We start from the raw sequence: 25,478 nt of genomic DNA, 5'->3' as shown, positions 1-25,478 counted from the left end.
TCGCTTCCCAGAGCGGCTCCGGCTCCTCAGGACTACAGTTCCCAGAAGTCCTCCGGGGAAGTGCTTACCTCTCTCATTTCCAGGACCACAATTCCCAGAGACTTCAGTTTTACGGCGGTTCTCTTTTTTCTCGAGTTCTTCTTGAGCTGGCTGGGTTTCGCTGGCCAGCCGGCGAATAACGACGACGTGATCCATCGTGACCGGGCACGAGGTTTCCTCAGTGGCCCCTTTTGTTCCCACTCAGTTATCCGCTTTTTCAGGCCGTCGCGGCTGGCCTGAGCGGTGACCTGGCGGGCCGCGCCTGCGCTCTGCCCCGTTTCCTGCCTGGCTGGTGGCGGCGGCCATTTTGTTCATCCTCCTCCTCCTCCAGCTCCTCCTGGTTGGAGCGCAGTGTCCGGAGCGGGCTGGGGGGAGAGAGCCCGAGAGCAGGGTTCGGTGCCTTTTCCTCTGTCCCCAGCCGGTGCCCGGAGCCCCCCTCCCCTTCCTCCCCACCCCCTCCCTTCCCCAGCCCTGCCCTCCCCCTTGTCCCGGGATCGCTCCGTCGCACCCACCATGATGGAAGACGACGGGCAGCCCCGGACTCTGTGAGTACCCAGACGGGGGGTGCCAGGCGCCTAGAGGCCCAGGCACTGCGGGATGCTATGGGAGGGAGCAAGAGAGCGGGGCCGAAGCCAGGACTCTCGGCGGCTCCCTAGCTGGGGTGGCGCGGACGCGAAGTGCATTCCTCATTTGTCCCTTTTTCCTTGGGAAGGAAGCCCTCCCTTCCCCCAAACACAGTCACTTCCTGGGGTCCGGGGCTAGTTTCGACCTTTTCCTCTCGCGCCCTTCTTTGCAACCCCGTCCTGAGCCGGGCTTTTGCACGGCAGAGTCTGTCAGGCCCGGGAGAGCTCCTGCTCCCCCTGTGCTTTGGGGGCCCTGGGCTGGGCCGGGAGCTGCCGGTCCCCACGGGGGCTGGGCCTGGTGGGGGTGGGACTGGGGGTGGGACTGCGGCCACATCCCCTGCGTGCTGCGAGGAATTAGCACTCACGCCCTCCACGTCCCCAGCTCCAGTCGCTCCCGGCTCTTCTCCCAAGCTAAGCTCTGCGAGGAAGCCGGACACTCTTCCGCCACTCAAGCCCCTACTCTCTTTCTGCCCCACGTGCCCCCGCCCACGCTGTCAGAAACACTCGCCAAGCGCCCGCTACTTTTGAAGTGCAAAAGGGATGCCTCTTGCCGCCGGAGCATCTTTCCTTTCTTGGATGACGAAGTTTACTTTGAGCGCTACCTACGCTAAACTGACAACCAGTTGTTAAACAGCTTTTTGCTCTATTGGTGCTACCTTCTCTATTAAATACCTAATCTATTTGTGCGTCGAGCCCTTCGGAGTTGGATAAAATGATATTTTTATCAGCTATTCGATGTGTGTGTTTTGAGTGCTTTTTCTTCCACCTTGCTGTTGCTCTTTACCCTGAAGCCCAAATGTAATGAATGAATTTCATCTTCCCACCGCTTTCCTTCCTTTCCTAATGAAGAGTGATGACTCAGCGTTTGCATTCCTTTCCAACTAGTGTGGCACTCCTTTCTTTTTTCCTGCATTTTTTTTTTTTTTAAGTGTGAGTCTAATTAAATGTGTTAAGTTGGGCACTGGGTTTTCCTCGCCTTACGAAGCTCAACACACCTGCTTCGAGTACAAGGAGTCAGTCAGAACGCTGCTTTTGTTTTCTCTCGCCTCTGCCTGGTATTTATATGACCATAGTTCACTTGGCTCTGCTGTCTGATGGGGTAATTACTTTTTGGGGAATAGATGCAGGTGGACGGGTGCTCAGGAAGTTTGACTAGTTTCTGATCTCTACTCCTGCCAAAGAAAGATTGCTCAGTCCAGAAAATAGATGTCTTATGTTCAATATTGATAGTTGGGATTTTCATTTTGTTGGGGCGGGGGGGGTTGCATTTTTTTTATTCCTATTTCTTTAATGTCTCACTAAAGTATCTGCTATACTGTTTTGAGAATTTGAGGCCAACTTAAGCACATCAAATACTTGAATGGAAAGCCTGCTTGGTAGAAGTTTTGTATTTATGTCTTGTGTTGTCTTCCATTTCTGCTCTATTTTCCCAGAAGAGAGAGAATTGGGACAAACATGAAGTTTGTCCCCTAACATCTGTTGAAGTCAAGACTTGGTATTTAGTTAGCAGTGTGTTCTTTGATGGAAGCATCTGGGAAAGCTGGATTTAGGTCTAGCTAGTATGTATTTAATAAAGATAAAAGTTACATTGTATTTAAAAATCTGAAATGTCACCATTGCATCCTAATAGCTACTGAATAATTGGTAAATTTTCATGGCACATTTCTGATTAACTGTATCTGTCTCTTCCTTATGAAGAATTCTTGGTTTTGTGCTAAATAATATGCTATTTCAGTACCTTTAATTCGTATCGCTGTCTTTGCATCTGCCTTGTCTTCATCTCCATCAGACCTTAGGCCATAGACTAATAAGCTAACGTCTTTGTGTCACTTATTTCTTACCCCTACCTTCTCCAATTTCCTGTTCTTTCTCAGAAACACACCTAACTTGTCTATGTTTACAGTTGTCTAAAAAATGTGACATGTATACATATAAGTAAAGAAACATCTTGAGCTTCATTGTACGTGTATGTCAGTACATGTTTACTATTCTGTCTTCCTTTTTCCTTCTCCCACTCTTCTCCATGGGAAGGGTTTTTTTTTTTTTTTTTTTTTAGACAAGGACTGCTACATCTTCCTAGGTCTTACCCCTGCAGCACTTAGTTCACTGCCTGGAACATAAGAGGTACTCAAATATTTTACAATGATTATACTTCTTTTCATTAAATTAGTATTAAGTCCATTTTTTTAAAGTCCTGATTGATTTAAAATTTTAGGCAGACGTGACTGTCATATGTGGTGCAGTCTGCTGATTTTTATGTATTTTTTTAAAAACCTTCAAATGTAAAATTTTGAGATAAAAGCAAATGTTTCACACTTGGATTTTTGTCAGATTTTAATAAGAATAATGCATAACTTTTAAAATGTTCATTTTACGTATTTTTTCTAAAAGTTCTTTTAGATACAAGTAACGTGATAAAAGCATTGACAGTGACTAGAGGCTGATACCTGGTAGAGTTTTTTGTTTATTTATGGCCATCCTTCTTTTATTTTACATTGTTATCTATGGATTAGGTTTTCAAGTGGCTAGTATGTTTTAAAGAATGTACTCTTAACAAGTTTATCTTAAACTGTTTCCTTAAAATGCCTGTGTGTTACTAGTGAGGTTTTTTTCCTGCAGACACACACAAGCTAAGACATATGGTTCTATCATCAGAAAACAATATGGTGTTTATAGCCTAGGTAGGTCTTTAAATATTCATTATCCTACAGTATTACTAATTTATTTGATGGTATTTAAAGTGGTATAGAATTGCTTTGATGTTGAGCCTTAAGTTTGTCATATAGTTGCTTTGAAGGTCTGTTTTCTGATATTCTTTGTTCTCCTTTGACATTTTTTGGGGGGTAACATGTATTGGATAACTTGGGATCTAAAAAAAAAAAACCAAGCAAATGAGATCTTGCTGTGTTAACACTGGTGTTGGAGGTGGATTGACTGACACATAGCTTGTAGGACCCACATTTTAGATTTGTGTTGTGGGTAGTAACTTTGAGTGCAGTGATTTGATCCATGGTATATCTGAATGTGTTATATACCACATTAAAATGTAATAGTGTTCAACTGTAGTTTAATTTATTTTCTTCATCTATTTGATACACCAAAATGAGTAGTAGGAATTGTGGATCTGGGATTATACCATGTTATGCAATGCCACCTTTTAAGGCTGGGTTCTTCCTGATAAGAGGGTCAGTCCAAAGGAGGAATTAAACCATTGGTTTAGAGCATGATCTGAACCTCTAAGAAGGGCAATAGCAGAAGTAAATACTATTAAATCCCATTATAAAATTGATTAGCTGTATCATGGATTTGGCTATAATATGGCTGTAATTAAGCCTCCCATTCAATTTAATCACATTCTGTTTCTTTAAAATGTGTATGTGTGTTGATCCTCCTTATGTAGCAGGTCTCACTTGTACCTCCTGCACCCTTCCTCCACCCTGCCTCCTTTCTAAAATGAAACATCTGACAGATTGATCCTGTTGCTTAGAGGCCCATTGAAGGATAGTGTTGCAAAATCTCCTTTTATATAGGAACTTTAAAGAACAAAAGCAAAAATGTTACTTTTTTAGAAATTTAGCTTTAGTATCTTGTGTAAAAGTGCTGGTAATTTCAGCTTTTGCAGGGCTAATCTTTTTAGAGTGAGAGCACATTCAGTGTGGAAAAGTATGATTAGTCTTCTGAAAGGCATGATGTTCTTAACTTAAAATTCTGCCCAGTTGGACATAGGAAGTGGTTTGGCAATGTGAACTTTTGCCTGCTGTGAAACTGCCAAGTTCTAGTCTCAAATTTGATTTTTACCCTGTTAGGGATAAAGGCATCATTTTCCATTATTAATGCTTTAGTTCCAATAGTTCTTGTTCTTGGAAAACAAAACAGACCTATATAGTACGTGCCACCCCTCCCTTGAGTTAAAAATCATTTTGGAATTTCATAAGTGTTTACTCTTTGAATTGACCTCAATATGAGTTTGAGCCATTTGTCTTTTTCTGTTATTTTGTGTATATTCTTCAAGTAGAGATTTTATATTTAAACCTTTGGAACGTTAGAATGTAGTGACTACTTTATATCCAGAGTAAAAAGAAAGTTAAGTGTAAAAACTATATGTGATTTAGAAAAAAAAAGATAATATTTCAGTGTACTACCAAGAGGTGATGTTTTTACTAAATTGGGCGTTGAACATTTGCCTTAAATATTTTTGTTAGTATTTATTTTGGGATAGATAATTTTATGATAATGTCAAGGTCCTTAAGCTGTATAGTATAGTATTTTTAAAACTATAAAATGTTTCTTATTAAGTATTACGATGATGGCAAATGTAGAGGAATGAATTACAGAACTCTTGAGTAAAGGAAAATGTCAGATTTGGGTAAAATTAAGGTGAATTATATGGTGAATTATATCCTTTTTATCTTAGTAAATTAAGATGTTCTACAAGTTGTTATGGAAGGCCATTTTTATATTAGTTTTAAGAATTTGCTGCTTTACCATTGAACTTTTAGTGGAGATAATTTGAAAAATAGGAAACCTGAAAAGTGGACTTTTTCTATAAATATTTTGTGACAATCTAATCTTAGATTAACATTTTGCTCTTTGTTATTGGTACTTAAAATGTAAATTAATGTATCTAAATGTGCCTCTAGAAATTCTTCAGAGGCACATTTGGCTTGGACTAAAAATCCTATGATTGGAAATGGGTTGACTTGGACTAAAAATCCTATGGAACAGTAATAGCTTTAATTGTGACTGTTAGGTGTGTAAGGTAAATGCCTATGCAGTTTTTTTTTTTTTTCTGGAAAAAAATGTTTAAACAGTCATAGAGATTTAAAATTATTTAAGTCATTTAAAAAAACAAAAAAAATAAAATTATTTAAGTCATTTAAAATTTGTTATATTAAGATGATGATTCTGTTTAACTTTGCTACTAATTAACTTTGATATGTGAAAATCATTTTTATCCACTCTTATTCTGTTAGAAATAAGTAGCACTTTAGGTTAGATTAGTATTTACACTTCAGAGACCAATTCATGGTCTCTGTTCATTTTCTTTATAGATAGGTCTACCTTGTACGAAGAGAAATTCCATGGAAATTCAACACGTTCACAAACCCCTATGAGTTTTGTTTTGTTTTGTTTTTTATTTAAATAAAGACTACTGTCTGACTAGCTCATAAGCCTATAACCTTTCATGACTGCTAGAAAAAGTATGCCTTTCAATGGATCTGCTCTACTTTAAATATAACAAAAAGGTGCCTAGTTTGTCACTGGTTTAGTCTCCCATTTAAGTAACATTGGACTTGTTTTAGTTTTAAAGCATGTTAAAGTTATTAGCACTCATTGCAACGAAATTCTTAGCTGAAGAAGAAAATGGCAATTCATACTTAGTCAGATTTTTTTTTTTTTTTGACATTTAACCTTACTTTTCTCAGTCTGTTTCTCTTTCAGAATATCTCTAAAAGTATGGCACCCATAGATGTAAGGCTTATATTGGTCTCGGTACACAGTTTCCATATGTTATATAGTATAGCTAGGAAAGTAAAACTTTTGCCCTTCTACTTTCCAGAAGAAACTATGTTAAATTTTACAGATATTGTTTGGTTTACGAGGATCATAATATGTGAGGTTTAGGAATTACATACTGAGTATTAGAGAGGCTTAAAAGTTTATTAAGCTAAATTAGGATAGATCCATGGTACGAGGTGGTTACCTTTGGGTAGTGTTTTGTTTTGTTTTGTTTTCTTTTAAACTTAACTATATTTTTTTTAATTTTTAGGGCCACACCCTTGGCACATGGAAGTTCTCAGGCTAGGGGTCGAATCAGTGTTACAGCTGCCCGCCTACACCTCAACCACAGCAAGGCCAGATCCGAGCTGTGTCTGTGACCTATGCCACAGCTCACAGCCGCGCTGGATCCTTAGCCCACTGAGCGAGGCCAGGGATCGAACCTGAGTCCTCATGGATACTAGTCAGGTTTGTTATTGCTGAGCCATGATGGGAACTCCATACATTTATCTGTATTTAAATTTTTTATATAAAACACATATATTCCATTTGTAATCTTAAAAAAAAAAATCCAAACTTTAGATATGTTGTAGTCAAAAATATACCTGGATTTGTCTTAAATTTTTCCTGAAATTTCTTTTTGTGTGTGTGTGTGTGGCTGCACTTACTGCATGTGGAAGTTCCCGGGTCAGGGATCAAATCTGCACCACAGCAGCCACCTAAGCTGCTGCAGTGACAATGACAGATCCTTAACCCGCTGCACCACAAGAGATCTCTAGAATCTCCAGATTTTCTCCCAGTTTCTAAAGAAATCTTTATATTTGCTTTGTTATCTACATAAAAATGTATTTTGTTGATTCTGATACATTTAGACTAGAAGGTTTTATAATTTACCCTGCTCTCCTGAAACAAAACAATGAAGACATAGCACCAATAACAATCCTAATAGCAGGACAGAACAAAACCCTTCAGTCTCTTGTGTGTTTTACTATAACTTTAATTCTGCTCTTTGTTCATGTAATTGCTTTGGTTGAGGGGGGGGGTCTGAGATAAACTCACCTTTTGTCTGATATCCCTCTGTTCAGGTGTTTTAATCAGTATTGGTAGAGTGTGTATGTATGTTATTTTGAATCGTGTTTGACATCTAGAAATTGTAGTTGATACCGGTTTAAATTTTTATTATTTTTTTCTAACAAGATGAGAAAATGACATATAGGGTATGTGGAATGCTATGCTTTGGGGGTATGCAAGGTCACGTCGATTTGCTCTTTATAAAGTCTTTTGAAGTGATGTTTTAGTAGCCTGAGAACAATTATTGCTTTCCTAAATGAGAGTTAATATTCAAAGGATCAGGCTTAATTGGAAAAATTTTGTTGAAGACAGAGGAAGTTAAAATGAAAAAAAGTTGGTAACTAAATGATAAAGTTTTAGAACCAGAGCTGAAGGAAGATCGCTGACAGTATTTTTTTTCCTTCCTGTACAGATACGTAGGTAACCTCTCCAGAGATGTAACAGAAGTTCTTATTCTTCAGTTATTCAGTCAGATTGGACCCTGTAAAAGCTGTAAAATGATAACAGAGGTAAGATCCTCCCAGTTCCACGTGTTGTCAGATAGCATGTGTTTAACATTTTAAGATACATGAGTCAATTAGTACTGTTTTAAACCTCGAGTTACTAGATAGATTCTTGTTTGTTGTGTTGACTTATTTGATTTGGCTGACAGACTAAGTTTAGAATGGAGTTTTATTTGAGAGGACAAAGTTTCTGTGCTGTTACTCTCAAATGCTTCTTTGTGATGTAGTTATCTTCAGGTGATTCTGCTTATAAAAATTGTTAGAGTGTATCTCAAAATGTTGAAAAACTAGATGATGTTTCGTACATTTCCAACAGGAGTGTTACATTTGAAGTTCAGGAACTGGTGTGTGTAAAACATGAGGTTATTATGCGCATAGTGCTACACAACAAATTTGAACATTTTTAGTAAATACTGACTGAACAGCTTTATGTAGATAGGAATTTAAGTTGTTGGGATAATAATTGTTTTCTTCTTTTTCCAAAAAAATCTTACTTTTTATCTTTTCTTGGTAAAGACCGTAGCAGTGCCCAGTGACATGTGTTTCAGTTTGTTTTTTTCTTTTTTGTTTATTAACACTTTGGGGGGGGGTACTAGTATGTACTAGATACCACTATAAGTGCTAGAAATACAGTGATGAATAAGACAGTTCCAGCCCCATAGAATTTTCCAGTCTAATGAGGGAGACAGAGGAGTTAGCAAGCACTAATGATAGAGGAAAATAAATGCTATGGAAACTGACAGGTTCAAGTGCTCTGGAAGCATTTGGGTCCATAGTCTTGGGTCAGGGGAGGATCCCTGGAGGATTCAGTGTCTAGGCTGAAAACTGAAAGGGATAGTTGTGGAAACTGACTAGATAGGAATTTGAGGAAGAAGGGATTCCAGGTAGAAGAGTGTTGATCTCGCCTGATAGACAGAGGGCAGGAGTGTTTGGGAGATAGGGGAAAAGACAGAAACTGTAACAAGGCTAGAGTTTCAAATGGGATTAAGAGATGCCAGGACTGTTAAAAACCTACAAAGCAAATTGGCCTTTTGATCTTTTGTAACTAATGATAATCATCATTGTGTTATATTATATCTTCTTTCCTTCTTGCCTTTGATTATATTCATTCTCTCATTAATCGAAATTTTACTTTGTTTTGGCACTATTCAAAGCATAATGCAGAGGTAGACCAGTGAGGGTCCCAGCGTTTGTATATTAGTGAGAGTCTTGTAGATAGCAGGTAAACTAGATAATTCCAGATAGGAATAAGAGCTATCAAGAGAATAAAACAGTTGATGGGAGTGTTGGTGCTCTGTAGGCTGGGTGGTGAGGGGAAAGGTGTCTTGCTGCAGTTGGCATCTATTTTGTGAATGTAACAATACAATTTCTTAAGGAGACAGGAACTAAAGTTCCCTGATTTAATGTTGAGGCTTTTTGGTTATGGTTTGTGGTCTAGAAATCTCTCTTCAGCAAACATTTGCTTCAAATCAAATTTTAAAAGAACAAATGAGTCTTATTAGACTGGATGTTTGCTGTGGGATCCAATGTGATGAGTACTATCAGAAATCACCTCTTCAGGGATTCCCACTGTGGCTCAGCGGTAACAAACCCAGCTAGTATCCATGAGGGCTCCAGTTCGATCCCTGGCCTCTCCCCGTGGGTTAAGGATTTGGCATTGCTGTGAGCTGTGGTGTAGGTTGCAGATGCAGCTTGGATGCCACTTTGCTGTGGCTTTTGGCATAGGCTGGCAGCTACAGCTACCATTGGACCCCTGGCCTGGGAACTTCCATGTGCTGTGGGTGCAGCCCTTAAAAAAGAAGAAAGCAAGCCCGCGTTGGCTGTGGCTCTGGTGGCCGGCGGCTACAGCTCTGATTAGGCTCCTAGCCTGGGAACCTCCACATGCCTCGGGAGCAGCCCTAGAAAAGGCAAAAAAGACAACTAAAAAAAGAAAAGAAAGGAAGGAAGGAAGAAATCAAGAAATCACCTCTTCGAGCTGAGACAGGAATGACAGGATGGCACCATCTACATTAAAAGCTGGAGGCCTTGAGTTGGTAATGAGCTTGGTATATTTGTAGAACCAAAGACCAGAGTGGCTGGAACCTGGTGAATGGTGAGAAATGAGTCTAACGAGGTAGGCAGGCAGGGTCCAGAATCACTAGGGCAGTAGGGGCCATGACAAGAGTGTTCAGGTTTTACTCTGATTGCAGGAAGGGTTTTTAAAAGCAGGCTGTTGAAGTACTCTTTATTTGCATTTTAAATATTACTCTCTTTGGAAAATGAGTGTTGTATGTAGAATAGATTGGAAGGGGCAAGAGTGGAAGGAGAGGGAAACCAGCTGGGTTTAATTTCACTAGTCTAGGTAATAGATGATGTGGAGGGCTTGTTCTTTAGGGTGGTAGCCACAGACATAGAGGGAGATAAATTTGGGATATATTTTGGAGGTAGAATCAATAGGACTGGCTTGGCTGTGGGATACAGGGAAAGGAAGACATCAAGAAAGACCCCTAAGGAGTTCACGCTGTGGTGCACTGGGTTAAGAATCCGACTGCAGTGTGTTGGATCACTGCAGAGGCACGGGTTTGATCCCCAGCCTGGTGCAGTGGCTTAAAGCACCTGACTTTGCCGCAGGTGTGGTGTAAGTCACAGTTGTGGCTCAGATTCATTCCCCGCCCCTGGTGGCTTCCATATGCCATGTGTGTGGCCATAAAAAAAAAGAGATGGGAGTTCCCATTGTAGCTCATTGGGTTAAGAACCTGATTAGTATCCATGAGGATGTGGGTTCGATCCCTGGCCTTGCTCAGTGGGTTGTGGATCTGGGGTTGCCACAAGCTGCAGTGTAGGTCACAGATGTGGCTCAGATCCAACGTTGCTGTTGCTGTGGCCATGGCGTAGATTGGCAGCTACAGCTCAGATTTGACTTCTAGCCTAGGAACTTCCACCTGCCATGGGTGCAGCCCTAAAAAGACAAAAGAGAGACCAACAGAGACCCATGTTGATGATACTAGCTTGCAGGGGTATTTGAAGCCATGGGACTGAATATGGTCTAGTTCCTATATCTAGAAAGTGCTGATAGAGAAGAGTAGAGGGGTCTGAGTTCAAGCCCTGAAGCATCTCAACACTTGTGTGACATTTATAGTTTGAGTTTAGGAGGAAGAGATACCTTCGGAAAGATCCTCCAGTGAGGAAACAGGAAAACCAAGAGAATATGGTAGAATCTACAGGAGAATGTTTAGAAGAGGAGGAGAGTTTGAGAAACATTAGATAAAGATTTATTTTAGCAGTTTTTGTTTTTTAACTTGTGTGTGCACAGCCACTTGAGGGGTAGAGGGATTTGAAATGAACTTTCACAACTTACCTGTGTTCTACAACTCCTACATTTGAACTTGTAAATAGTTGTAAAATTTTCTCTCTCTTGACATTTATGTCATCCAACAAAAATTGGTGACAGTTGGAGTTTCCATTGTGGCTCAGTGGAATCGAACCCGACTAGTAACCATGAGGATGTGTGTTCAATCCCTGGTCTCTCTCAGTGGGTTAAGGATCCGGCATTGCCATGAGATGTGGTGTAGGTCACAGACGAGGCTCAGATCTGGTGTTGCTATGGCTGTGGCATAGGCCAGCAGTTGGATCTCTGACTCCACCCTTGGCCTGGGAATTTCCATATGCCACGAGTGTGACCCTAAAAGAAAAAAAATTGGTGACAACACCAGAATAAGGACACAGTTGATTTTAGAGTGTTACTTGGTGGTGGTGTAAATGGGAAGCTTGCAAAGGTGTGGACTCTAGTACATACTATTATTTTGTTTTTTATTTGCGGGTTTTGTTTTTTTGGTGTTTTTTTGTCTGTGCCTGCAACATACCAAAGTTCCCAGGGCAGGAATGGAACCCGAGCTGCAGCAGTGATGGCAGGTCCTTAACTGCTAGTCCACCAGGGAACTCTAGAGTATTATTTTCTTTTTATAAATTTTATTTTTAATAAATGCAAAATCTTTTTCCCCTTAATTTTACTTTTTTTTTTTTTTTTACTTTAGTTACTGTTTATCTTAGATTCTAGCCTGCCCTGTCGTAAGTATATATTATCAATTCTAAGGCGAATGTTAAACTTTAACATTTCTGGCAGGTGGGAGGTGACAAAAATCAGTGGTATCTTCAGAGAGATAAAATGCAGTGTGATGTAAATATAGTAGTGGAATGTGTGTGTACATGCACGTATGTACATTGAATGGGATCTAGGTTACTAGTTAGACTTCTGTGTATTTTGTTACAATGATCAGTGTTTTCCTTAGAGATCTTTAGGGCAGGAAAGGTAGGAGTCAAAGGAGAAGTTGACTAGCACCAATTTGTTTATTTTGTTTTATTTTTTTTAGGGCTGCACCCACGACATATGGAGGTTCCCAGGCTAGGGGTCTAATCGGAGCTGTAGCTGCCAGCCTACGCTTAACAGCCACAGCAGCGTGGGATCTGAGCAGTGTCTGCAAGCTACACCACAGCTCATGCAACACTGGATCCTTAACCCACTGAGCTAGGCCAGGGATCGAACCTGCATCCTCATGGGTACTGGTCAGATTCATTTCTGCTGAGCCATGATGGGAACTCCAGCTAACACAATTTAGCTTCTTCTTTGCCTTTAAATCCTTCAATGAATGTCACTGGTAAGTGTTAACTCTTACGAGAGGAATTTGAGTGCGTTTCTATTTGGCCTCTTTTCTATTTCCTTTCTCTGCCTTGTAAGAACAGCATTCACGTGGCTACAACAGTAGGATTTTGTATGGGAGCCCATAGTATTCTTGTCAGTATTAATGATTACACTTTTTTTCTCTCAAGGAAATGCCTTCTGGTTGCTTCACCACTATTGTTTTAGACGTCTTATTTTGGATTTTTCTTCCAAAACTTTCCTGGAATGAAAAACAGTGGTTGTTGAAAGAGCTTTATTTTATCTGGTATTTTAATCCCTTGTAAGTGCAACTGGAATTCTACATTTTGAATGTTTTTTAGGGTGTGTTACAGTGATGGATATTTTTAACCTTATCTAAAAAATATGTTTGTACGGTGGTATAACTATTCAGTGTAGGTTATATTCTTATAAAATTCATTTCCATTTTGGTTGATAGTGATGATACACTTGCTATACTTTAGGTACTTTCTCATCGTCCTTATAAATATCTATTTGACAGTGACCATCAAGCATAGTATTGCAGAATATAAAAATAAAGATTTCTTACATTGGTGTTTTTGTGATATAAAATTGTAGCTTTGTCTTAGAATATTTTATTCACACACATTTTCAGAAAATCTTTTCTTCGTCACTAGTATGTATATTTTTTTGGTCTTTGGAAGACCGGATTCAAAGTGAATAGAATCTCTAGTGCTTTCGAAGATTTTAAAAGGTAGGGAATTCATTTCAGCAGCTGGTTATAATCTGAATTTCTTCTGTTTTCACTCTCATTCCTTCCTTATCCAGAAAAGAAATACGTAATCTCATCTCATCATATATAGCACTAATCCTAGTTTCATCAGGAGTAAAGTTTGTAAAGTTGGTTCATTTCTGTATTTTTTTATAGTCATGGGATACAGTTTATGAAGGATTATGATGCATAAGTAGAATTCATCCCTTTGAAAATAATGTTGGGAGAGAAGAGCAGTGGTAAGGAGTGGTCCTCATCTATCAAATCTGAACTTGAGGTTTTGTTTGGTCTAATATAAACTTCTATTTTATATTCAGCATACTTCACCAGAATTTTGTATTTCGATTTAATACTGATAGTCTTGATTCTGTATTCCTTTGTAGTTCTGTTTGAGTACAACAGTATTCTGAGGTGCATAGTCAGTTGTAGGTGTAAATTTTATTTTGAAATTGTTAGGCTTTCATAAGCTTGTGCAGTCTCACCTCGTACATTCCTAGCTATCAGTAATGTTTTTTCCTGGATTTTCTTCTCAGCAACCCGATAGCAGAAGGGTCAACTCTTCTGTTGGATTTTCTGTTTTGCAGCATACAAGCAATGACCCATATTGCTTTGTGGAATTTTATGAACACAGAGATGCAGCTGCTGCATTAGCTGCTATGAATGGGAGAAAAATTTTGGGAAAGGTAAGATAATAGAATGGTGGCACCTTATGAATGTATATATTTGCATGTCAGGTTGTTTTGTGTTCTTCCTTTAGCAAATTTTTAAACAAATATTCAGCTTTGCCAAGTGATGGTTTTGCTTTATTCAGCCTAGTACTTTTACCAAAATAATCCTGCTTGATAAATGATTTAATAAGTGGTAAGTGTTATGATTCACAGTGAAATACCTAATAATTGTATTAAATATAATCTTTATTTTTAGGAGGTCAAAGTAAACTGGGCAACAACACCAAGTAGCCAGAAAAAAGATACTTCCAGTAAGTACTTCTGCTGCATTTTACTGTGGAAGAGTTCTGAAATTATCCTGGCAGCATTACCAGCTCAAAGAGGGTTTTTTTCTTCCTTTAGTGTTGCCTAAGAAAGATTTCGTCGCTAACTTCTTAAGTATTTGATTGCCAAATGCTTTGATTTCAGATCATTTCCACGTGTTTGTTGGGGATTTGAGTCCAGAAATTACAACAGAAGATATCAAATCAGCATTTGCCCCCTTTGGTAAAATATCGTAAGTATCATAATCAATACTATACCCAGTAGTGATAGGCAAGATTGTATATGATTAACTTGTATCAGAACTAAGATTTTCTTTCCCTAGTTAGTGTGATTTTTTGTTTGTTTGTTTGGTTTGTTTTTTTGATCAGTAGGTGTTGTTGAAAATGTTAATGTCATTTCAGTGTTTTGGGGTCTTGTTTTCATCTAATCCTGTGTATAACATGTTAAAAATTTTTAAGTAATTCTGTTTGTTATCTTTAAAGCAGATGGTTGGGTGATAAAACCTATTATAAAATCTAGCTTTTTGTCAAATGTTTTCAGATTTTGGTGGTTAAAGAAATGGGTTAAACAAAAATAAATGTGATTTATACTGTGTATTAAACTTTTATAGGAGTTTATAAGTGGGGGAAGTAGGTAAATTTTGGGGTGTGCTGTGGTGAAATTAGAAATGTATATGTTTAATTATAATGATAAATGTGTTTTGATATTTTAGGTGAAAAATAGCACTATTATAGTATTGAAATGTTTTAATGTCTGAGCCATAAATGTGGGATTAATCAGTAGATTTTTTTTTTTTTGTTAGTGGTATTTGATTCTGCTTGTTAGGGCCCAATTGTGATTTGATTTTTTTTAAACAAAGTTTATGATCAGATTTCACTGTGTTACTTTATCAACTATATTGGGAAATTAAAAGTGGTTACAAGTTGATAAAATGTTTGTCATAGTTTATCTTTCTGATTAAAATCACTTTATTTCCTGTGGATTTAAATTTAATGTTTTAGTACTACTTTACAGAAATGCTTCAACTAAGAACAACAATACATTTCTCTCTATAATTTGTTGTTCTATAGAGTTTATTGATAGATTTAATTCTTAATTTTCTATTCTGATATTTGCTTTGCTTTTTAATTTCTAAGTGTGGTAAGTAGTACTGTTTTAAAAATCAATATAAAAATAATAAAGGTTGCTGTTTTTCAATCTTTATTTATACCTGAGACCTGCAGTTTTTCTGAAGTCCAAGTCACAATTAAAAGTAATAGCATTCTGGTTATTTTGCAGAATTGCTCATAAGAATGGACAGGATCTTGAAGGCTAACTGCAAGGAACTGTGCACACTGGAACTCAGTTGTAGATTTTTTTCTCATTTCTATTTATTCTTATTATACATTATTTATATATACATATTTTAGTATTTACATTTTAACATTCTATATTCAGTGGAGTTCTATATTTCCAATCATTTTAACTTACTCACTAAAATTTCTGTGTAAATTTGTTGTTTTCGTACTGGTGTGCTTAGCATTGTTGTTAGTTTTTTATTCTCCTTTCTTAAATTTCTGAAAATGTCAATTTTTCAAAATTTACAGCTGCCCAAACTCCAAAATGATGGTAGAGAATTGACCAAGAAAAATAAAGAAATCTGTTAACAGGCCATGTATGCCTTTTTAATTCCTATTTTTTCCTCTTTTTCAATTTTTTAATATTTCATATATTTTGTATCACTAGGCAGAAGACATTTAACTATTTAGAAATTGCATGGTAAAGTAGTTAGCATTGTTACAGTAATTTATAGAAGCAGTAAACCTTAGAGGACACTAGCCGATAGAATATTAGAAAAGGAAACTATTGTTCCTATTAATCTTCAAATTTGAGCATTTAGTTTAGAAAGCACAGGCTATTTGATTAGGTTGCATGTTTATTACATGTTTTTGTCCTACTGCTTTTTTCTAACAGGTAAAGAAGCGTTAGGGAGAGTTCAGGAATGGCAGTAGTTAATTAGGGCTAACTGAAATTTTATTTAAAAAAATGCTCACAATACAGTGTGTGTGGTTCCTTTTAGTTTTTATTTTGAGGATGACTCTTACTTCCCTCATTTAGCTGTGCTTCTTTTCACAGGGATGCCCGAGTAGTTAAAGATATGGCAACTGGAAAATCTAAAGGCTATGGCTTTGTATCTTTTTATAACAAACTGGTATGTTTTTTTAACTCATTTTAAATTTAATACAAGACTTAGTCATTAATAAATATTTTTGGATGTTAACTGTAAACAACTGGGAGTCCCTTTGTGGCAAAGTGGGTTAAGGATCTGGTGGTGTCACTACAGTGGCCTGGGTTGCTGCTGTGACACAAGTTCAAGGAACTTCCACATGTTGCAGGCATGACCAAAAAAAAAAAAAAAAAGCCTACAAACAACTATTGTGTAGCTTTGTCTGTTTTAATAATAGGGTATAGTTTGTTCTTTTCATTTGTAAGCTTGGAAATAACTGGGAAAATAGAGGTTGATACATACCTATATTCTTCCTTACAGAGTGTTAGTTTGCATTTGTGACTTGGTAACAATAAGATGTGTGATAAAAGTAAAGCTCAAAACTGGAACAGATGAGCTAATCTCAGAATTTGGAAGGGAGTTAAATTATATTTATCTTAACCGCAAAAATCTTAGTTTTAGCTTTTTAATTATTCATATTTTTGTAGGTGGGATATTAATGACTACAGCAAATTGTGTAAATGAAAATTTAAGCAATTCCTCCTGATTTTTGCATGTATTTAAGAAAGGGGTACCAAAATATCTTAAGTATTCACATTAAATATAGCATCAGATAATAAAATGGGCTTTGGGGAGTTCCTGCTGTGGAGCAGTGGGTTAAGGATACATTGTTGCTGCAGCTGTTGGCGTAGGTTGCAGGTCTGGCTCACATTCGATCCCTGGTCTGGGAACTTCCATATGCCACAGATGCTGCTGAGAAAGAAAAATTATTGGCAGCCCTTTTACAGCATTCTAAATCATAATGCAGAAGTCTTTTGTCTTAAGTTTTAAATCTTGTGTTATAGTCAAAATCTATTGTTACTAGAATGTAGATTGGGGGAGTAGGTTGAAGAGTTTTTTTAGATATTCTTCAGTAAAAATGTTATATTACAAATCAACCGTTAAATTAAGATATTTGAAAACTTTGTCCTTTTTTGGTAATCAGTGGGAGTGATTTTTCTTTGCATATTTGAATTACAGATTTTTTTTGTCTTTTTTTAGGGCTGTACCTGTGGCATATGGAAGTTCCCAGGCTACAGGTCTATTTGGAGCTGCAGCTGGCAGCCTACACCACAGCTCAATGAGGCAGCATTGAGCAGGGCCAGGGATCAAACCTGCGTCCTCATGGATACTAGTTGGGTTCATTACCGCTGAGCCACAATAGGAACTCCCAAATTATAAATTTTTCTTGATGCTTAAATGCTGTCCTGGTATAAAAATGGCTTTAATGAATCACTCGAGTTCAGTTCACTTGTGAAATTCAGTTTTATTTTAGGATGCTGAGTGAATTCATTTACTGATAAGATTTATTGGATCCAGTGGTGCCAGCATTTTGTTTCATCTTTCTGGGTCTTATATACCACCATTTTCTGTGTTTGTAATTGCTCTTTTTTTATTTCTCTCTTTTTCTCTGTAGGATGCAGAAAATGCAATTGTGCATATGGGAGGTCAGTGGTTGGGTGGTCGTCAGATCAGAACCAATTGGGCCACACGTAAACCACCTGCACCTAAAAGTACACAAGAAAGTAAGAAAATGTCTGCTTTACATGTTTTTATGGATACCTCAAAAAATCATGTGTTTAGTCTTAATTTCTTAAAATTTGAATTTTATTAGTATTCCAAGACTCATTTCATCTTCAGTGTAATTGTCTGAAAGTAACTGGGCTTTGATGTAAGTATATTTGGAGTTGTGAATCAGCAGATTTTACAGGTCAAATCATAGCGTCAAGAGAAAAAATTCTGTTTCTCCCTACATTGAGGCACATCTTAATAGTATACAGTAATTAGTTTCACAGTGCTGTATAACTACCAACATTTTTGGTTTTTTTCTGCATGTAGATAACACTAAGCAGTTGAGATTTGAAGATGTAGTAAACCAGTCAAGTCCAAAAAATTGTACTGTGTACTGTGGAGGAATTGCTTCTGGGTTAACAGGTATAGTGTCTGGTTTTCTAACTCCCTTCTCTGGAGCTGCACTGTTAGCATTTTCATGATAACATGAACCTTAAATTATTTGTATGTTTTTGTTTTTCAGATCAGCTTATGAGACAGACATTCTCACCATTTGGGCAAATTATGGAAATCAGAGTTTTTCCGGAGAAGGGCTATTCATTTGTCAGGTAAAATTCTACGTATAGTTTTGTTACGTGTACATTTGATCCATTTCTTTCAGTTATATCATTTGTTCCCTTCAGGTATTAGAGTTTGTTATTTTAGGACTTCGTTGCAGTGTAGAACTATAAACTACCTTCATCATGTACTTTAGTTATAAACTAATGAGTTTCTGTATTACTAAGTTCTTTTAAAAAATCAAAAACAAAAAAACCTCATTCTCTTTCTCTTAGATTTTCCACCCACGAAAGTGCAGCCCATGCCATTGTCTCAGTGAATGGTACTACGATCGAAGGACATGTTGTTAAATGCTATTGGGGTAAAGAATCTCCTGATATGACTAAAAACTTCCAACAGGTAATTCGATTTTTCATAGCACTTTTTAAGGTTTCCATCTGACATATCTACATAAAAGCTTTAGAAACACCGTTTAAAAGAAAACAAAGTGAAAAACAACAACAAAAAAGCATTTAGCTGCTTTCAGTTGATTTTGTTAATGCTATTTCAAAAGTGATTATTTTGTGGTATTAACTGAATCTTAATACTTTCTTTTCACAGGTGTCACCACCCCAATAAACTTAGACAATGATAAATAACAGAGTCCTATTCACATAAGGGTGCTTACTTAGTTTTTCTCTTCCTTGTCTCCCACTTTCTTCAAATACTGTGTTTTCTTTCTTGTTCCCTAAAACAGTAATTCGCTTTTTCCTAGGTCGACTATAGTCAGTGGGGCCAGTGGAGCCAAGTTTATGGAAATCCACAACAGTATGGACAGTATATGGCAAATGGGTGGCAAGTACCACCTTACGGAGTATACGGGCAGCCATGGAATCAACAAGGATTTGGAGTAGAGTGAGTTGTTTGAATTTTTCTAGAATGGAAATAGATATGATTGTGACAAAAGGAATTAAAAAGTGTGTTTTTCTAAGGAGAGTCTGCTTAAACATTGAACTATCTGGCATGTACAGGCATTGTAGAAACCTTATGCAAAAGGATTTGTAATGCTAAAAATTTGCTTTTTATTATCTAGGTAGAAAGGGAGGTTGGGGTAATAACATTTGGTGTGTCCTCCTATCTCTGTGAGCAGTTGGTAGAATTTGATTTACATTTCTTTTTCTTTTTTTTTTTAAGTGCTGCACCCATGGCATATGGAACTTCCCAGGATAGGGGTCAAATTGGAAGTGCAGCTGTCACCCTCCACCACAGCCACAGCAACACCAGAGCTGAGCTGCATCTGTGACCTACACCACAGCTCGTGGCAACACCAGATCCTTAGTCACTGAGCAAGGCCTCGAATCCGTGTCCTCATGGATGCTAGTCAGGTTTGTTACTGCTGAGCTACAACAGGAACTCTTAGATTTTTTTTTTTTTTTTTTTAATTTGCTTTTTTAGGGCCGCACCCGCAGCATGTGAAGGTTCCCAGGCGAGGGGTCTAATTGGAGCTACAGCTAACGGCCTACATCACAGCTGCAAGCAACGCCAGATCCGAGCCGCGTCTTCGACCTACACCACAGCTCATGGCAATGCCTGATCCTTAACCCACTGAGTGAGGCCAGGGATCGAACCCAAGATCTCGTGGTTCCTAGTCAGACTTGTTTCCTCTGTGCCGTGATGGGAACTCCCTACATTTCTAATATACTATTTTATCTACTTGTTTATTTTTGTTTGGAAAAGATCGTTGTCTAGGTGTGTTCAGAAATGTAATGATCTATGCCTGTTGGCTTGTGTGAGAAGTCTCTGAGATTTATCTGATACAAAGCAGCTTGCTTTTCTTCCTTTGTTGATAGATTGTGTTGGTCCCTTTTACTTTTTCCCCCAGACCAGCCCAGACCTTTATTTTCACCAATTCCTTCTCTTTCCAATGTGAACTTGTGTCTTTAAAATTGTTTATAGGGAATTCCTGTTGTGGCTCAGTGGTAACGAATCCAACTAGTATCCATAAGGGTGCAGGTTCAATCCCTGGACTCATTCAGTGGGTTAAGGATCTGGTGTTGCTGTGGCTGTGGTACAGGCCGGTAGCTATAGCTCCAATTCGACCCCTAGCCTGGGAACTTGCGTATGCTGCAGGTGCAGCCCTAAAAAGCAAAAAAAAAAAAAAAATTGCTTATAAACCAATATACCATGTGTGTATGCAGTACACGCGTCATACACCTTGCAGTAGATGAAGTGTTGAATCATTTGTCATTTTTTAAGAATCAGTTTTGAGATACTTTTGATACTTTTTGTAGAAGTCATTATGTTGTTATTTAAGCACAAATTTAAGACTGATATTGGAGTGTGTACTTCGCATATGTGGATGACGTGTCATTTATTTCTTTGCTCTTTGTTGTAGGTATGTTGATTTCTTGTCTATTCTATAACTCAGCTTGATTTTTGCATAAATGTATGTAGATAATTTTTTCTCTGTGTTTGCTAAAGTTTTTTTTTTCTTCTTCCTTGCAAGTCAATCACCTTCAGCTGCTTGGATGGGTGGATTTGGTGCTCAGCCTCCCCAAGGACAAGCCCCTCCCCCTGTAATACCTCCTCCCAACCAGGCTGGATATGGCATGGCCAGTTACCAAACACAGTGAGCTGGGACTCTAAACAAAATGTAATTCATGATAGCTTCAGTTTCCTTGTGACATTCTGAAGACATGAAAGTAGACATCGGAAAATGAAAATATTTATTTTAAAAATTGAAATGTTTGGAACCTTTAGCACAGCTTTGCTTTGGTGAAGGACACATGTCTTCTAGTTCTGCCTTTTTAAGTTTTTGTTCATGATGGATATGAACATGATTTTTCTTTGTGTACAAAAACTAAAATAAAGTCAATAAAGACAATTCTGACTACAAATTTTGATATAATAGGAGAAATGGGTAATACATTTTGATTCTTAGATACTATTCCATTTTTATCTTGCTGTTCAGTATTTTAACTCACTGTGTTTTTAAAAGAGCAAAAAAGGGAGGATTGTGAAAAACTGGGAATAACATATGAGTTCATCCTGAACCTTGATATTCCCTTCCCCTCCTCTGAGGTGGACCACATTCGAAGTCAGCAGAAAAAAGTGTGATATTGAGAAGATATGCATGATTTTGAAGTCGCTTTGGAGGAAGTACTATCTCTGTGCCTAAAGAAACCGAAGCCAGACTGACAAAAGAAATTTGCCATCTAAATAAGGGACAGCATTGTTTCAGTTACTTGAGCAAATGTTGGTGGTCCACATTAAGACATATTTTTAAAACTTTAAAAAGTGTTGATTATTAAAGCTGTAGTGAATTACATTTCATTTTGGGGGGAAAATTCAAAGTATGGTGTTTATATTAAAGTCAGTCATACTTATGCTTTTACATGAAGTTTAAATGATATACATTGTAAATAATTGAATACAGTGTTTAAAAAGCATGCTTCAACATAGAAGTAGCAGTAATGTAATTATTTGAAGTAACACTTAACACACTCCACTGCATTGAATGCAATGGATGAATAAGAATGTTTAAGACTGACATTTCCAAGGTTGGCTACTATGTAAAATTAAAATTATACAAATTACTATACAGAAAAAGCCTTAACTTTAATTTCATATAAATCTTTGATTCATTAGTACATTTTAAAATGTCATTGAAAATTAGATTTTTTTTTTCTTTTTTTGCTTTACATCAGTTGGTATGTAAATACCTTGATTAAAACCTTGTAAACCTATTTCAAGGTTCCTATAAGTTGTAAAGTACAACTGTTTTTTAAAAAATCTTGGGGTGTTTTTTAAAATTAGATATATTTTGCCCAAGAATTTTTTTAACAAAATTGCTTAAAAAAATCTTAGACACTTTGATGTACCAATTTATAATTGGATACTCAATTTACTAGTACACAGAGTTGTGACTTTTATTTTTAATTAATTTTTTTCCTTGTGGGTAGTGTGCATGGGATGATAAGCCTGAACAGAGGCTGAGTTGTATGTGTGCAGAGTTAGTAAACGAATTGATTGGGTAGGTGTATATGATTGATGTTTGCTTTTGAGGTATTTTTCAGGCCATGTGGATAAAATCTGTCTCAAATTTCTATCGTAACAGGAATGTAAAAGAGATGAAATCCTATGTATTTGAATTCTGACAGCTAGGGGGTGCATATGTTTAGGCAGTGTATTTGAAATGTTTTGAGGCCTGAACACCAAAATGAGAAAACTCTACAGTTAAGTAATAAGATGCAAATAGCACCCACAAAATACTATTTTTTAAATGTTTGGAGCTACAATTTGCTTTAAAATGATGGTTTTATAAATTGGTGACCACAATAATTTTGGTGTTTTCCTTCTTCCCCCATTTAGAAATGTATTAAACATAAAATTTTACAGGGTCTGAAGTTACTCATTTTCAGGCCAAATTTTTTATGGCACTTTAGTTTTAACCACAGTACTCATCTATTATTACACTCTTATGTTAAAATTTACCCTTAGTTTTTTGTTCATGGTTAGCATCTTTGGGGGATGTTATGGAAAAGTTACTTTATATTTTATAAGGAGAACATTCAAATTATATCAGTTATGCCTCCTAGTTAAACATTTCTTAAACATATGGGAAACTTGAATTAAAGATTTTTTTTAATATATATTGATAAAAGCCTATTAAACTCTCAGTTTGCCTTTTTTGGTCTGCCAGTAAATTAAGTAGCTTATTGCAGTACCAGCTAAATATAGCTTCGGTGTTTCCTGATTGTATGCTCCACAGTTTAATAAAATGACCCAGACCAGTGATACTGCATAGTAAACATGACTGAAGTGTCCTTCATCTTAATTCGGACGACCGAGACTGCATGCTGCGTTCAGGTGATGGAAGTTATTTCATATTAAATGGCTTTTAAAATATAAAGCTACTTATCCAAATGAAATGCACCACTTTAAAATACAACTGTCAAGCTAACGCAGACTGAAGGCCATAATACAAACTGAAGTCAGTGCTATCTTGATCCAGTTTAAGCCTAAGAATCGTTGCCTTTTCCATGTTCATTAAAAACATCAGCAGAGATTCTTTGGCATGCAAGAAAATGTTTCTTATTTCATAATCATTTTCTGATCTGATTTATATTGGTGATGTGTTTCTGACTGCCATCTCCCTTGCTCTAATCTCTCTACTAGTATTTCCCCTCCCATGCCATGACCACTTGATTTTTATGCCTGCTGGCAGTGAGAGGCTGAAATGACTGGCCAACTTAAGCCAAAGCTGTAAACCACAGTTGAAGTAAGTCTTTCAATAAAGACGAGACTATATAAGTGGCTTTTTCTTATTGTCGTTTATTATATAATTATTCCTTCCAGGCTGCAATTCCATTTTAAGTTATTAATAAGGTATGTAGAGTGTTTATATATATCCAGGACCTATTTCTGTCTTTCGTGTAAGTGATAAAATCTGTTTACTTTGTTGGATTAAATTTAATTTCTGGATATGGAGTAGAAATTTGCATCCTTCTAAAGACGTATGCTCTGTTGAATATTAATATAGTAAGAGCTCATTAGAGTCCACAAATAATAGGAACCATAATTTTACCATTTCTAAATTGATCTTTGGTAGTACTTGTGAGTAAAGATTGCATTCAACAGACAAAGTAGAAAAATTTAATATATAGACAGACACTCTCTAGCAGGTATACCCAAATTTAAATCTTATCTATTTATTCAAAGTTAGCGTTTGGGGTTCCATTTAATATGATATAAACATTGAATTTGCACTTTTAGTATGTGTTAGAAAGATGCAAAAATTATTTAGACTTTTACTATTATGTAAGCTTTCTCAAGAGGTCCAAAAGATCGGGTTTTGTTAAATATGAATTCTGCTACATGTAATGGTCATCTGCTAATGTCCAGTGTTGTTCAGGTGTATCACAGTAAATTATGTTTCCGTCTATTGCATTTTTAAACTAGGAAATGTCAGTAATTACGACATTTTAAAAAGGTGTTATTCTAAACTGTAGTCTAATGGTATTCAAATGCCATATTAGTATGAAAAATGGGCTTGTGCCTATGTAAATTGGGTCTGTTTTGGGGAAGAGGGAGGTCTATTTTTTTGAATTAGTGCAGATACACTGGAAACTGTGATTCACAAGGTACTCTGTGTAAATACCTCTTTTAGGGACAAGAAAAACTTGATTTTAGAATTGCTCCAATGTGAAAAGTTCATTTTATATCTAGGAAATAGACAAAGGGGGAATTAAATATATTTTTTTATCTTAGGCAAAAAAGTGGGGGAGTAGGGGGTTTTAATACTCATTGATCCTTTTGTTGAGGTAGGCTTTTTTTGTCCTAGGGAAAAGAATATTAATCCGTGTAACATTCATAGTTTGTTTTTTAAGTAATGTGGCTTAGAGTAACAGCTGACAAAAAGTGTGTATCCAATAAGTTATTTCCTTAGTGTTCCAACTCAGTTGTAATACATATTGCTACATTCGCATTTTTCTAGATTGTTGCTCTGTTCAAAATTTAGTAACCACTGTTCCTCTGAGATACTCCTCTGGGAAAATGACCCGTGTCTAATATTTTGAAGTTGTCTGAGGTAAACCAGGTTTTGCTATGTACAAAATCACCAACTGTGATTTTTCTTTTTTCTTGTTCCTGTATCTTTCTTCCTTGGGTTTTGGTATACCAATGAAGAGAAGTCCGAAACCGTCTGGACAAAATGGGCATGAAATATGTAGCCATATGTAACTGCCTGTTCTGAGAATTGACTATTTTGCATAAATTTCAGATTCTCACAGTTCATTTTACTGGTTAAGAGTTGTGAGTTGAATTGTTCTATATATAGGTGGTTTACGTGATTGCTTTTGCTCACAAAAATAAAGCTAACTCATAAGACTTAATGTAGCTAAACAAATGGATTTAATAATCTTAGCTTCTTTTTGAAAAGAGCTAAACTGGGAAAAACATTTGTTAACTCATTTCCTTTGGCTATGTTATATTTCAGCACGTGGCCCAGCTCCTACTTGTTGATATGTTTAATGAGATTGGGAAAGGAGTGGTGGCTAGGTTAATGAAGA

At 37.0% G+C, this 25,478-nt stretch overlaps 1 protein-coding gene across 8 annotated transcripts; it reads left to right on the top strand.

The window, feature by feature from the left end:
* Window positions 1-365: 365 nt before the first annotated feature.
* On the top strand, window positions 366-23,724 carry TIAL1 (TIA1 cytotoxic granule associated RNA binding protein like 1). Of its 8 annotated transcripts, none has more exons than XM_047761525.1 (14): window positions 450-584; window positions 2,719-2,786; window positions 3,282-3,343; window positions 7,645-7,741; window positions 13,707-13,805; window positions 14,047-14,101; window positions 14,259-14,346; window positions 16,230-16,305; window positions 17,777-17,885; window positions 18,199-18,294; window positions 18,395-18,479; window positions 18,705-18,828; window positions 19,184-19,323; window positions 20,915-23,724. In XM_047761525.1, the coding sequence occupies exons 4-14, from the start codon at window positions 7,730-7,732 to the stop codon at window positions 21,039-21,041; spliced, it is 1,011 nt and encodes a 336-aa protein (XP_047617481.1). In that variant the 5' UTR covers window positions 450-584; window positions 2,719-2,786; window positions 3,282-3,343; window positions 7,645-7,729; the 3' UTR covers window positions 21,042-23,724. The 8 variants fall into 8 exon arrangements, with proteins under 8 accessions (XP_047617482.1, XP_047617478.1, XP_047617481.1 ...); XM_047761524.1 differs by having other exon boundaries at window positions 13,656-13,805; XM_047761526.1 differs by lacking the exons at window positions 2,719-2,786; window positions 3,282-3,343; window positions 20,915-23,724 and adding an exon at window positions 19,030-19,088 and having other exon boundaries at window positions 366-584; window positions 13,656-13,805; window positions 19,184-19,322.
* Window positions 23,725-25,478: the final 1,754 nt, after the last annotated feature.

Source organism: Phacochoerus africanus, chromosome 15 (genome assembly GCF_016906955.1).
Source record: "Phacochoerus africanus isolate WHEZ1 chromosome 15, ROS_Pafr_v1, whole genome shotgun sequence".
NCBI lineage: Eukaryota > Metazoa > Chordata > Mammalia > Artiodactyla > Suidae > Phacochoerus > Phacochoerus africanus.
This window is presented reverse-complemented; position numbering and strand designations above follow the sequence as displayed.